At 50.6% G+C, this 14,527-nt stretch overlaps 1 protein-coding gene across 1 annotated transcript in view; it reads right to left on the bottom strand.

The window, feature by feature from the left end:
* The window catches only part of LOC123650799 (SAP30 binding protein), a 35,360-nt gene that overhangs the window by 6,033 nt on the left and 14,800 nt on the right, over positions 1-14,527 (bottom strand). Inside the window, exons 4-5 of the mRNA XM_045569929.1 lie at positions 6,230-6,272; positions 662-750 (exon numbers count right to left, since the gene is read on the bottom strand). Coding sequence (XP_045425885.1) covers positions 662-750; positions 6,230-6,272 — 132 coding nt within the window. The remainder of the gene's footprint in view (positions 1-661; positions 751-6,229; positions 6,273-14,527) is intronic.

The following is a 14,527-nucleotide window of genomic DNA, read 5'->3' as shown; positions in this document are numbered from 1 at the left end:
TTTTGTCAGGCAAGATGCTAATGAATTGGCATTTTAGGGATATTAAGATACTCCTGAGCTCAAGCAATCCTACTGCCTCAGCCTCCCAAGTAGCTGAGACTACAGGCATGCGCCACCATGCCTGGCTAATTTTTTCTATATATTTTTAGTTGTCCAGCTAATTTCTTTCTATTTTAGTAGAGACGGGGTCTCGCTTTTGCTTAGGTTGGTCTCGAACTCCTGAGCTCAAGCGATCCTCCCGCCTCAGTTTCCCAGAGTGCTAGGATTACAAGCGTGAGCCACCGAGCCCGGCCAGCTTTTGCATTTCTGTAATTTGTTTATTTTACATTCAGATGGTCAGTTTCATAGCGAAGTGCTTACTGAAAAGTTCCCATTGGCTCAGCAGGGCTGCATAGAAAAGATATGTTATTTTCTCTGCTTAGGGTCGGGACCTCACTGAGGGCGAGCTGGCGCCCTGCTGGAGAGCACTGCAGATGTGTGCATACGGCAGTGGGCAGACGAGCCAACTCCTGAGATCAGGCTCCTCCCCACCTGGCAGTTCCTTTACAGTTCCTCGGGCCCCCCCTTCCCTGCCATGGCCTCTTAAGGGTAAGACCAAAGCGAACACCTAACCCAGGCCACCTAATCTACACGGGCCTCAGCAGTGGAGCCCTGTGCTTACTTGTAAGTGATTCGAACATCTGCCAGGGGGTTCTGGAGGGATCTTGATTTCATCAGGTGACATGTTCCGGACTCTTTCAGAAAAGGAGGCTGTTAAGAGAACAGAGGGAAAAATTCTGTAGGTGGAGGCTTGGGACAGGGGACAGACATGGACAATAAACAGGCACACAGAATGTTTTCAGGAGAGATAAATGCTATGAAAACAGTAAAACAGGGTGTTCAGGTATGGCCTCTCTGAGAGGTGTCATCTGAGTTCGGAACAAATGACCAGGAGTCAGCCATGTGCCAACTTGGGGGAAGAGAAGTTCAGGCAGAAGGTAAAGGCAGAACGTAAAGAATGCACGCTACCAAGTCACAGTGTTAACTTTTAAGGACAGAGTCTGTCCTCAGTGTGCTGGTAAATGTTTAATAACCAGCTGGAGGCACGAGTTGGGGGGAGAGAAGAGGAGGAACCATGATCTGTAGCATGTGCCAATTCCTGGGGTATAAATTCTCCTGCCGTGGCCAATTTTAAGCAACCAATGTGAAGTCACTGAACTCAAGGCCAGGAAGATATGTGCACAATTAGCTCACAATGTGAGCCGGCTCCAGGACTCCAGAAACTCAGAGGTGCTCGGTGTCGCCCTTGTCTCAGGCTGACCTGCCTAGGCTGCAGGAGAAAGTGTTCAGGGTTCCCTAGGTTTTGGATCCCAAAGTGTCCAAAATAGCCTCGTGAATAAGTAACACTTTAAAAAAATGACCTGTTATCAGCTAAGGGTCTTTTAAGAAACAAACCAATCAACCCTCTCTTGGCCCACCTCATTCTTGGGAACAAAAGGCCTGATTCTGATGTGAAGGGGGCAACTCCCTCAGAGATTTGCCACTGCCCACCCAAGTCTTGCTCTCTCACTCCTCCTCCAAAGCTCTGGCCACCCTGGCACAGCAGAGTCCTGTTTTGGATCACTCAGACAATGCACTGTTTGTTGTAGATTCTGCCTGTGCTCTTTAAAACATTCTCTCATGAAAAGGACCATACAATGAGCAAACAGCAGGCAGAGCAGGGTGGGGCAGGATGAAGGGAAAGAATGAACAAGCCACCACCACCAACATTCAGTAAGTACTTACTGGGTACCTGCTGTGTGCCAGGCCTGGGGCTAACCCAGTGCTGACAATGGCTCCCCTGGGGCCTGAGTGGCTGCCTGGGCCTTTCCCTTCTCCCCAGGGTGGGTTAATGTTTGCTCAGCAATAAGGTACTTTGGTCTAATTGGAGTTCCACTGTGACTGTAAAGAACACAGTGCTGAGGAGGGCTGGGGACAGGCCCCCAGACTTCACCAGTTCAGCTGCTACGGTACAAGCCTGTGCATACTGCAGATACACTCTAAGGCCAGGGGTTGAGCCCCCGGCAGTCTTAAAACATGATTACATGTGCTGATTTTCACCAGCGTCAATGGATTCTCACTGGACATGCCCAGACCTGCCACTTTGGGTGAGGCAAGTGGACAGAGACTGGGTGACATATAGATTAGAGGTCCTGCTGTGGACCCGAGATGCCAGTGCAGCCCAAGAGCAGTTTCCACCAGGGGATAAAGTGCTTCTCTTTGCCCAGCACCTTCCTTCAGTCTCCAGACTCCTCAACCAAGGGCGACACCCAGATCTGGCTGGAGTTCAAGTCCCATCCTGACTTCCTCCTTCCTCCCAGCCCAGAGACAGTCAAAATTCTGAGCCTCAGGCTCAAGAGGGTTGCAGAGGCCGGTGGAGGGTGGTATCGGGTGGGGAAAGCTGGTCCTCATATCTTTTTTTTTTTTTTTTTTTTTTAAGACAGCGTATCGCTTTTTTGCCCGGGCTAGAGTGAGTGCCGTGGCGTTAGCCTAGCTCACAGCAACCTCAAACTCCTGGGCTTAAGCGATCCTACTGCCTCAGCCTCCCGAGTAGCTGGGACTACAGGCATGTGCCACCATGCCCAGCTAATTTTTGCTATATATATTTTAGTTGGCCAGATAATTTCTTTCTATTTTTAGTAGAGATGGGGTCTCGCTCTTGCTCAGGCTGGTCTCGAACTCCTGACCTTGAGCGATCCACCTGCCTCGGCCTCCCAGAGTGCTAGGATTACAGGCGTGAGCCACCGCGCCCGGCCAGGTCCTCATATCTTATAAGCACCACCAACAGAAGCAAGGTGGGCCTTGCAGGCGCTGGGCAATAAACATGTGGTAGTGGCGTAAGTTCTTCCCTAGGCTGATGAGAGTGTGCACGTGTGTGACAGAGACACAAAGAGTACCCTTTGGCACTTGCCAGGAAAGCCTTTTGGAAAAACAGGGTGTGACCCTGTTGCCACAGCAACCCAACCACACTCTGGGGCTCAAAGGGTATACAGTGTGACAGCAGGAAGGGAGCCCGGGGCTAGAAACAAGAGAATTCCTAGGAAGTAACTGGCAAATAAAGGGACACATTCAGGAAAGCAAGATCAGAGTGTACTGCACAGATTTCAGGAGCAATCTTTCAGTGATTCTCTCCTTCCTAAGCCTGAGAATGAATCAAATGTAGAAGACATCAGCCCCACAGAGCCTCAAACCATTTTCCCAGGAAATACATCTAGCAATGTGTCCACAGTTTGGAAGCAGCGTTCCCGCCTGTGGTTCCTGCCTGGGTCTGCTGGGGGCATTCTAGAAGGGCAGCCACCCTTAGGACTCAAGCCTGCTATCAGCGTGAGCTACCTGCATGTGCGCCCAAGTCAGAGAACACTCACAGTGTCCACAGCCGCCAGTAGGAGTCTGAGCAGCAGCAGTGAGTGAGACGGGCTTATGAGAGGGCACAGCGAGTGCGGTGAGCAGGCTAGGGGGGACTCCAGGAGGCAGTGGAGTGTCCCCAGCTCAAGAGCAACATGGGGACCCCAACTGGACTGCCACCCCAGCGCCACTGTTCTAGGCATAGCTGTGGGCACAGGTGGGGCCCCTGGAGGGCAGGGACAGGGTGTGCACACCAGCTCTGTCAAGGAGCTCCCGTGCTGGAGACGTCTATGAGGTAGGTCCTCTGTTCTCTTGCTCACTCTGCTAAAGCTGGGCCTATCTACACAGATGCCAAGTGCTTCCCGTACCAGTGGAGCAACCTGAGTCCCGATACCCAGAGGAGCTAACAACAGAGCCGAGTTCAGGCAGAGGGGCAGACAGGCACAGCATCGTGAATGGAAACCCTCTGCACTCAACTAATTCCGTCCTTGAGAGGAGGAGCTAAATAGTTACTATTCAATGAGAAATGGTAACAGTATTCAAAACCATGCAGTTTTAAGATCCATTTGTGTCCTCCATGGGTCAATGTATAAACAAACTGTGGTATATCCCTACAATGAAATATAGCTTAGCAAGAAAAAGAAAGTAACATAGATGAATCTTAAAAGCATTTTGTTGGCTGGGCGCGGTGGCTCATGCCTGTTATCCTAGCACTCTGGGAGGCCGAGGTGGGTGGATTGTTTGAGCTCAGGAGTTCGAGACCAGCCTGAGCAAGAGTGAGACCCTGTCTCCACTAAAAATAGAAAGAAATTATCTGATCAACTACAATATATATATAGAAAAAAAATTAGCCGGGTATGGTGGCGCATGCCTGTAGTCCCAGCTACTCGGGAGGCTGAGGCAGTAGGATCGTTTAAGCCCAGGAGTCTGAGGTTGCTGTGAGCTAGGCTGACGCCACGGCACTCACTCTAGCCCGGGCAACAGAGCGAGACCCTACGATTCCATGTGTATCTCATCTGGGGGTGATTCTGTCCCCTCAAGGGGACATTTGGTAATGTCTAGAGACATTTTTCATTGTCACATCTGGGGCAGGGAGAGAGAGAACCTCTGGCATTTAGTGGGTAGAGACTAACGATGCTGTTAAACATCCTATAATATAATGCACAGGACAGGAAAGAACTATACAGCCCAGAGTGTCAACAGTACCGAGGCTGAGATCCTGATTTATATGAAATCCTAAAATAGGCAAAACTGTAGTGAGGAAAGTGGATTGTTGCTCGCCTGAGGCCGAAGCGGGAAGCTGTCTGCAAAGGGGTGGATGGGCAGAAGGGAATGTTTTGGGGTGATGAAAGTGATCTGTAGCGTGACTGTGGTGGGGGCTAAAACAACTATATACATACGTCAAAATTCATCAAACGGCACATTAAAGTTGGCAAAACTTACTCTATGTAAATTACACCTCAATAAAGTTATTTTTAAAAAGTGGCACAGAGAGAGAAAGTGACAAGTTGGCTGTGGAAGAGGCTGGGGGCTGAGACAGCTGATGCCCACGTACATTCCACCGCTTGCCCAACACCACTAGCAAGAGCCAGGGTGCACGGACGGGCTGCCCTGTCTGCTCTGACCCCGCAGGAGTGAACAGCAGGGCCGGCTAGAGTAACGGAGGGGAGAAGAGGCCCAGGGTCCGTCCACACCTGGCTCTGTGGACCACCCACTCAGGACAGGCTGCTGGCTTCCCAGCAGATGTGTGCCCCACTTCCACTGCCCTCAAAGCCAATTGTTGTGCCCTGACAGTGCCATTTTCTAAAGAGCAAACTCTAGGTTTTAGGAATATCCTAGCTTTTATAGAATTTGAAATATTCAAATTCTACTGATCACAGAACCTAGGGATCACGGCAGAGTCCTACTGAGAGCCTGGGCTGCTCAGAGTCATCGGGGTCCTGTCCAGTCGTTCCTCAAAAGACAAAGAAAATGAACTATTAATATTTCTAGCTCTTTTAGTTAGTGAAAGATAGAACGGGCTCTCTATCTTCCACCCCCAGCAAAAGGGTCTGAATCAGAGAAAGGACAGGTGAGAGGGGCTGACTGCTGGAATAGCACTTCCAGGCTGAGCCCCTGGGCTCTGAGCCCCCAGGGTGGGAGCGAGGGAGCACGAATGCAGGCACACGGGGCGGGCTCTGCAGGACGGCCTTCTGAGGCACAGCTACCGGGAGCAGGAACCCTCGTTGTGAGGGTTAGAGCAGGCAGGGAGAGCTGGTAATGGCCACCACAGAGAGGGAGGGTCAACCCCACTGTGAGGTCTGAATTTAGACACCAGGAACTTCCCCTGGGTCAGGCCTTGGGAACCGTTACAAAGTCCATGTCCAAACTAAAGGAGCTGAGGGGCTTTCTAAAAAGATTAGCAGAGGACTTAGATGATGTGTGCTGCTTTTCAGAAACATAATGTTCCTGCTCCAATCAAGTAACAAAAGGCCCCAGACTCCAGGGTTGTGAGGCATGTTCCCACCTGGGGACAGAGCGAAGTGCCAGCAGAGGCCACATGCTGACTCCCTGAGCAACATGAACACGCCAGCGCAGAGGGGAGGAGGGGCACAAACACAGAGGCAGGCCTGGGGCACAGACCAAGACGCACTCCCAACTGAAGGGGCCCCAAATTCCCTCTCAACAACATTGGCAGCTGACCAAAGCCCAATAAAACACACCATGGATACGATTTTCAAAGAAGAATTGTTCCCCGGGCATCTTACCCAGCATCCTAGGAAATGCCAAAGGCTCTGAGAGGGAACACGAGGGACGAGGACTCTCAGCAGAGAGGAGCCCTGTGGAGCGGCAGGCCTGGATGGGCACGGCGCCCCTGAGCACTTACCAACTAATTCCTGGGGGTCTCGCTTTTCTACTTCCGTATTATCCTGTAAAAGAGAAACAGAAATGCAAGGAGGTAAGGCCAGGGCTCCTGAGCCACAGTTATTCTGTCACTGAGACCACTCAGGGTTTTCAAAGGAGAAAAGGTAAGAGTACCTCCAGGAACACTAAAGGGGAGCCAATGCTTTGGGGGCCTTCTGGCACCCCAGAGCCTCCGAGGCCCCTTCTCTCCTCACAGCAACTGGATGCTCCAGAGCCCTGGTTGGTCTCTCTTCCCTGGTCACTCCCTCCAGCAGTGCTGACCACCACCAATGCCAAGGAGGGCAAATGTCACCTGAAGCACCTGTACCCTGCCCGCTGCTCTCCCCGGGTCGGAGGAAACTTGAACAGAGCACAGACCACCACCGCCTCTGCTGCCGGAACTGAGGAAGCAAGAGGTGACTGCTTTGGCACATCAGACTCCCAAGACAAAAACACAAATTAGCTGCTCCCAAGAGATTTTCTTATTTTTCAGTTTGAACAAAAAATGGAGATTTTATCACAAGGATAAAGGGGATCACTTATAAAACTCCAAAGCAAGCATGCAATGCGCCTTTGACAAGTGACTGATTAGGCTCAGAAAGCCGCAGGCTTGGGGATGCCTCCGTCTGCCTCTCTGGCTCTCTTTACCCTGGCTTTATGTTCTCTCCAAAGAAAAGCTTTCTCCAATCCTTAATAAAATCACTGCCCCATGACAGCCACGTCCACATGTCCTGCAGAAACCTAACAGCCAAGGCTTCTTATCAGACACCTTCTGGATTTCATTGCTCCAGAGTGAAAGCTTCATCTAAACCTAATCAACATTGAGAAGGCAAGGGTCCAAGTCCCATGTCACAAGCCTTCCCTTGCCTCTGTTGTCCAAGTATAAAACGGTGAGAACTTATCTGTTTTCCCCATTTCCGGCCCCTTAAGCCCAGTTAGGTCAGTGATCTCAAGTGCAGCAACATGCTAACGATCAAAATGGCAAAAGCTGAGTTCACAGAAAGTTGTTGGATCTCATTTTCTTTCCCTCTGGTTAGCAAGGGAGGAGCTAAGACGGTAACAACTCTGCAAAAGACCTTCACTGAACAGCCACAGAGTTCCATGGGCTCCATTTACACAAAGAAATGCCACCCCAAGCCACGTCTCAGAAAGGAAGGTTTAAGGCAGGCTACCCAATTCCCTCCCAAGCTATGGCTCCATGCCGAGACCAGACCAGTACTTCTTACCCTCTTCCCCAAAAAGTCCCTCCTGATTCGGGGACAGGCCAAAATCCCCATTCCTCTGAACACTGCAGCTATTCATTCAACCTGGAAGGGCACAACGTCCAGGCCAGGCTGCTTAGCAACCCATCTCTTCTAGCCACCACCCCCTGCCAATCAGGTGGGCGGAGAGGAGGCTGGGAGCGGGTGGGCAGGGGGCCTGGAGGACTGCCACGCCGAGTTCAGGTTGGAGTCATAAATCAGCAGCTCTACAGAGAGCACTAGTCTCTCAGGGGACCAACAACAACCCTTTTGTAGCAGTGACTCTGAAGATACCCATGTTACAGAGTGTGTCAGTAACAAAATGTGGGACTGTAAAATGTCCTTAAACTTTCCCTCTAGGGGACAGCTTTCTGGGTGCTAACTGTGGGAAAACATCAGCTGGATGTATCTTCCCTCCCCCAGCCAGCTGGCTGGTCAGATGGGGACTGACCCATTAACTCCTCTGAAGGCCCCCACTCGCCCCTTCTCATCGCCTGAACCGCAGAGCTTCAGAGGACGCTGGATCCCCACATTGGAATCCCAATTCGTCCAGCCCAGAGTCACAGGAAGTTAGTCACCAAGCATGCAATGTCTCTTCGAAGGAAAAAACACCTGTTACTTCAGAGGCTCCTTAGGTAAATAAAGAGGCCAGGAGCCTCCCTGTGCCTTCTTGCAGCGTTGCGATCTTGGGGTGGAAAGGGCGTGTCAGGCGTGTGCAAGTGTGGGGACCCTGCATTTCACAAGCACCTCGCCAGGCTTAGCTGAGGTGCTTTAGTCACGTCTCGGGAAGAAAGGAGATGATGGGACAATCACAGACAGGAAGTGTGTCTTCTTCTTTTAGTCTTTCCCTTTGGCTCTCTTTACATTGGCCTTATGTTCTCTTCCATTCCCCCCAAATTAATCTTTCTACACTTAAAAAAAAAAAGGATAAACTGGATAAACTGGGTATAGCTGGTTTCAATTTGCCAACTAGTCTAATCTTTGCTTTTCTACCCTCGTGGCACAAAAAAAGGGTGAGGTGTGCCCAGAACACACCCTGAACCCAACACCAGCTTCCCAGAGAACCCAGCCCCACACGCCTGGTACTTTCAGTGCCTCCGAGCGAAGTGCTGACCAGTAGACTGTGGGCACAACTCCAAGTTTAAGAAGATTCTCCTGCCTTGAGAGAATCCTATAAGCCAAATGTAAAACAAGCCTGCCCAGCGCTGAAGCCGGACAAGTCAAGTGTGCCTCAGGAAGCGGCCAGCTGGTCTCCTCTTTAGACTCCGGAGTCTGTGTTGGTTCAGATTCCCACGGGTGTCAAGGCACCCTTGGGACCAGGAAGGCTGTAAGAATCAAACAGTGGGAACCTGCCTCCTGCTGGCCACACCTTGTCACGTTTTAGAATATAATTCTTCTGCCCTGAGACCAACAAGCTGATGGTGAGCCTGCTGGGCCCCTGGGTGTCTGTGTCACTGTGCAGAGCTGCTCCTGAAGAAGGACAACAACCCAAATTCTCTGGATCCCAAAGTGTCCACTCCGCCCAAACAGCTTAATCCCAACCCACAATGAAGGGCCTGGAGCCACTGCAACACCTGGTCTCCAAATGGAGATGGGTCCAGGACATAACACCACTGAGGAAAGCTCAGTGAGAATGTGACGATGGTGATGAACACCCCAAAGATGCTTTTCAGAACCATTTATTTACACCTAACTCTCCATTGAAGCAAGTGGGGGGACAGGAGAAGGGCGGAAGGGGGAAGGGCGGAAGGGGGAAGGCAGAGTTACAAGGATGCAAGAAATAGCAACAAGAAACCACTGTTCCTCTTTCCTTCCCCCAAAGCAGTGTTTTGAAATGCACAAAGGACACCTGTCTTGACTTGTATGAGTCACCCCTCCGGCCTCCAGGTGGAGATTCTCAGTGAGTCAAAGTAATGAACTTAGCCTGGGGGTCTATATTCCAGACATTTGTCTGTATCAGCCAGAAGGCATGGAACCCACAGCCCAGAGACACGCAGGCCCCTCAGGACAGACCCAGTTCATAAGGAAGATGAAAACAAAGCGTCTCACCTAGGAAAGAAAAGCAGCACCTAGGAGAAGAGATTAGGTAAACCTCTTCAGCTTCCTATTCAAGTCCAACTAAGACACAGGAAGAACAAAATACAAAACCCACAGCTTTCCAACAAAAGCCAAGTTAAAAACAGAGGAGGGAGGAAAGAGCAAGAAGGGCTCAAATGCTGAGCTGGTCAAGGAAACAGGCTCTGAGGCCAGGACTGCTCTTCCGGGGGCACCTCCAGCCTCCCCAGCTTCACCTGAGACTAAAGTCCCAGCAACCCGAGCGTGACGTGGCTGCAGCGGCTAGGACCGCCCCTGGAGGAGAGTGATCTGCACCTGCCCATTTGGTTTCTTAATCAACGTGACTGAGACTTGTAAGATGTAACAGCCATGGCTGTAGGTTGGTGGGACAGGCCACGATGTTCTCAGGAATTACAGAACCTCTAATGTGGTTCCCCCCTGCAGAGAAAACAAAAACCCAGCCACCAATGAAGCTCAACAGAGCAGAAGAAGGAGGTAAAAACAATGCAGACCCATGAAGCTGGACAACCTGCCACGTGCGCTGGGCAAACCAAGTCCCGACTGAGTGAACGGGGTTTATTTGTAGCCAACCATGCCTCATCAATCCTTCCTGGAACCAGCCCCACAAAGCACACACCATGCTCCAGCATCAAACCTGAGACACAGCAACGGCTGCCTCCAGTATCTAGGTCCTGCCAAATCTAAGTGCCACATTTTCTTCCCAGCTTTGGAAGTATTAGGCACAGAGAGTGCACTCTGAACAGGGGCATAGGGCAGCCTCTCCCCAAGGCAGGGGGCAAGAATGCTACAGACTGGGTGGTTTCTGTTGGACAATGTAATCCTGCATCTTACATACAAGTTGGTGGCGGCTGGGGAGGCAGATTAGTAAAATAATGCCTTCCAAACCTTATGGTCCCACAGAGCTGGGACAGCCCATGTCCTGCTAAGGTCTCACTTAATGAACAGAGTATCTATTTAAAAAAAAAAAATCAGAGACAGAGTCTTGCTGTCACCCAGGTTGGAGTGCAGTGGTGTGATCATAGCTCACTGCAGCCTCAAACTCCTGGGCTCAAGTGATCCTCCAACCTCCAGAGTAGCTGCAACTACAGATGCCACGCCCAGCTAATTTTTTTTTTCACTTTTTTAGAGACGGGGTCTTGCTATGTTGCCCAGGCTGGTCTCAAACTCCTGGCCTCAAGTGATCCTCCTGCCTTGGCCTCCCAAAGTGCTGGGATTACAGGTGTGAGCCAGTGCGCCTGGCCACTATGTACCTTAAAAATGAAGCCTCATTGTGGCCCACAAGCCCTGAGGATTTCCTGTGGGCCGTTTCAGCTTCCTCCTCTCTCTTCACCTGCCCAGGACCTTTGCAATACCTGCTCCCTGAAATAGCCCCCTCCCCACCCTTGCCTAGCAAACTCTAGGCAGACCTCAGACCCAGCCTTCCTCTACCCTCATGCCCATCTGGCCAGTGAAGATATACTGCCCTACCCTGAGCACTCACAAACTGTGTTACCTACCACCAGGAACAGTCAGTGCCTGGCCCACGTAGGTGCTCAAACACTGATCTCCCTCTCTTCTCTCACTCACTCACACACACAGACATGCTCTTTTCTAATCAGCCATTGTCGGTTTTTCTTCAGTCCAGTTTAGGTTCCACAGTCCACACCTACCTTCAGCTGTAGTATTTTAACCCTGACTCGAAACCTGTTCAAATCCAGTCAGTTTAATGTACAGATTCACTGAAAACATCAGAAAAAGAGGCAGCAGTGAGCTGAGAAAGGGGCTCACCTTGCAATAAAAGGCTGGCACACGACAGGGAGAAGGTGGGGAGGGGACACCAATACTGAATTAAAACAAACTTTTAGATCTTTGCCTTTTTCCTGCATCCTCTATTGTGCCCAATGCTCCTAAATCCTAAGACAAAAAGTCAGAAACACTATATAGTTAATTCATTTATTATTTCACAAATAATATATTGAGCATTTATCGTGTCATGCCTCATACATAAACAGAGTGGCAATGGTCAGCACTGGGGATAAAGTACACTTGGTCGAGGGGAATGATTCTAGGTGTTGCGCTGAGCTCTTCGGTTACTGATTTTGTTTAATTTTCACAACAGCTCCATGAAAACGCTCTTAGCCAGCAGACAATACTGCTCCTTCAGTAGGACTGGTATGCTGTCCCTAGGAAGCCCTCTTGGGGGACATCAAACTGACAGTCAAAACAAGGTTTTCTGAGACAGGTGTGAGTCACTTCAGGTTGCCAAGAAAGGAACAATTCTGGGTTATTTTAAAAAAAATACCTCCAAGCTCCAGGATAAAATGATGCTGGTCTGATAGAGACAAGGACAGGGCAGGGAGTGAGAGCCGGTAGCGACCCCGAGCCCAGCACAGCCTCTGAACCCGCGCTGCGTGGGGGTCCCCCCCACAGTCCAGATGCCACGGCCCCCACGCACAGGGGAGCCTGGAGAAAGCCCGTCACCAGCACGTTTCCTTCAGTTGTATCCTGTTGGCCAGGACTGGGCCCTGCCATGGGCACACTGCCTGCCTGGGGATGGAAACACTCAATTTATCAGAAAAATGGGCGGAAGCTGGTGGGGCCACTTTGGACGCGGTGGAATTGCCTGTGCTCCCAGCCTACTGACGGGAAGCCTCCGCTCCACCGACCACAGGAGGTTTCTAGGCGAGGGTTAAAAAGGAGTCTGCCAAGACTTATCAAGCCAGCTTGTGAACTGGCCGTGCAGACTGAAGAAAAGGCAGGGAGGGGGGAAGGAAACAGTTTCTTTCTCTACTTGAAAAATCTGGCTAAAACAAAGCTGACGTGGCTCAGCATGGCTGGTGACATTCTGTCACATGGAATGGAACGTGCTGCAACCAACCTGACTTCAACATAAATGCAGGAAGCCATTTATTTCCGAAGGGGAGACTTTTGTTGTCTGACTATTCCAAGTGTAACCTACACTTGATTCATAACACCTGAGGACTCTAAGTTTCTTGAAAGTCACAGAAGATGGTCAGAGAAGGCCATTGCCCTCCTCTCTCCTCTCCAGTGTCAGGGGTGGGTGTCTCTGGGTACAGAGGTTTCCTCCCACCAAGGATTTGAGTCAAGCCCTCAGGGGTGGGGCCAGGCCAAGCTTTTGTTCTTTAAGGCTTCCCACAAGAACAGCATCTCTATGCTTTAAGTTGGTATTTTTGAGGGGTGGGGGAGAGCTTGAAGCCAGACAAGGACAAAGGAGACAGCTTTGTGAGGCTCAGAATGGCAAAGTGAAGTCTGCGAGACACACGACTCTACACGGCCACCCAATTACAAATGCTTTATTCCATCAGAGAGGTCAGCCGCCAAGCTGACAAGTTAGATTACCGTCCAGGGCAAATAGCCTGAGATACCGGAAAGCCAGGAGGGTGGAACTCCAAACTTGTCACCATCTCCTTACTGGTAGGAAGGGGAATGCATTATCCACAGGGGCAGAAGGAATGCCAATGTCTTTAAGGCACAGCTCAAGAAAAGTCTACCTAACTCCAAAGTTAGGAATACAAACAAGCAAAATCCTACTGAACCCAGAAATGACACAGCAGCATTTCATGGGGCACAGATTAAAACAGAACAGAACAAAGGTCAGAACTGCCGGATCCCTAAAGACAGGCAGTTTTCTGCATCATATAATTTCAAAAAGACGAGTCCCAGCTGGGGAAGGAGGCGCCCCGGCCACACCTCGGTTAGCAATTCGTGGCATCTGGCCCGAAGGGAAGGAGGTATGTTGGGGCTTGCACGGCTGACAGGGGGCTGATAGGAGAGCCGACAGGCATGGAGTGGCTCATTCTCCGCTGCAGGAGTGTGGGGAGTGGGGTGGGGCTTCTGGGAGTCCCAGCTTCAGTTTACTCAGAGCAAGTGCGGTGAAGGCGGCCCCTCTGGCAGTGCAGTGGAGCCAAGAGGAGGGTTGGAAGGAGAACAATGGTCATTCTTCACCCTTTGCATGGTATCACAATGAGCAGTGTTTCTACCAGCAGCATTGAGCCTAAGATGGAGTGAGGCCTTCTTTGGAAAGTGGCAGGACAAAGCACCTGGCTTAGGTTTCTTTCACTCTGGACAACTGAAGAGTGACTTCCATGGCCCGCCTCTGTCTGCTGATCAGATCAGATCACCACTCAGGCAGACACCTAGACCCCAGCCTGGGGTGGGTTCTCCCCAGCATGGACACTCTAGGAAGGTCCAGAAATTCCATGTCTCCCACTTCTGCAAGGCGACCCTAGCATTGTTGAGAACAAGCCCAAAGAAGGCCAGTCATCGTGTTGAGAACAGGAAAGTACCAAACGCTACGTAGGTTTGGACATTCTGAACAGTTCAAGGACCACGTTACAATCTCCAGCGAGAGGAGTGGATGGTTCACAAACCAGCCATGGCCAAGGGCCACTTCCTTCTCTGGTCCCAGGTGAGTCATACTGTAATTCTTTCCCCCTTCTAATCAGCACTCAAAGGATCATGGGGTACGGGAGACAGAACACAGGGCAGAAGGGATAATAAAACCAGCATGTAGGGACCGAGCATATACTCTCCCTCTCACGTAACTGTCCCCAACACAGAACTCACTATAAGCTAACATACATTACTCAAGTCTCATGATAACCCTATGAAGCAGATATTATTATTTCCACTTTGCAGACGAGGAAACTGAAGTAAAGCACAATGAAGCAGCTTGCCCAGTAAATGGCAATGCTGAAATTCAAACCCAAGTCTGTCTGACTCCACAGCCCAGTTATAAGGTCTCCCACCTTCTCACCTTCTCCCTCTAAGAGGCTGCAAACAGTAACGGTTTCTATGAAGCCATTGGTTAAACCATTGGGTAAGTCAATAACAAAGACCAAAGAGGAAAAACACCTCTCCAGGAATGACTCCCTAGCAGGCCACAGAGCAAAGCAGGTGTCAAGCCCTCGACTTAAGGGGAAGACAGCCAGATTTATTACCTTTCAGCTATGACGATCAGAGGA

Source organism: Lemur catta, chromosome 15, assembly GCF_020740605.2.
Source record: "Lemur catta isolate mLemCat1 chromosome 15, mLemCat1.pri, whole genome shotgun sequence".
Classification (NCBI taxonomy): domain Eukaryota; kingdom Metazoa; phylum Chordata; class Mammalia; order Primates; family Lemuridae; genus Lemur; species Lemur catta.
This window is presented reverse-complemented; position numbering and strand designations above follow the sequence as displayed.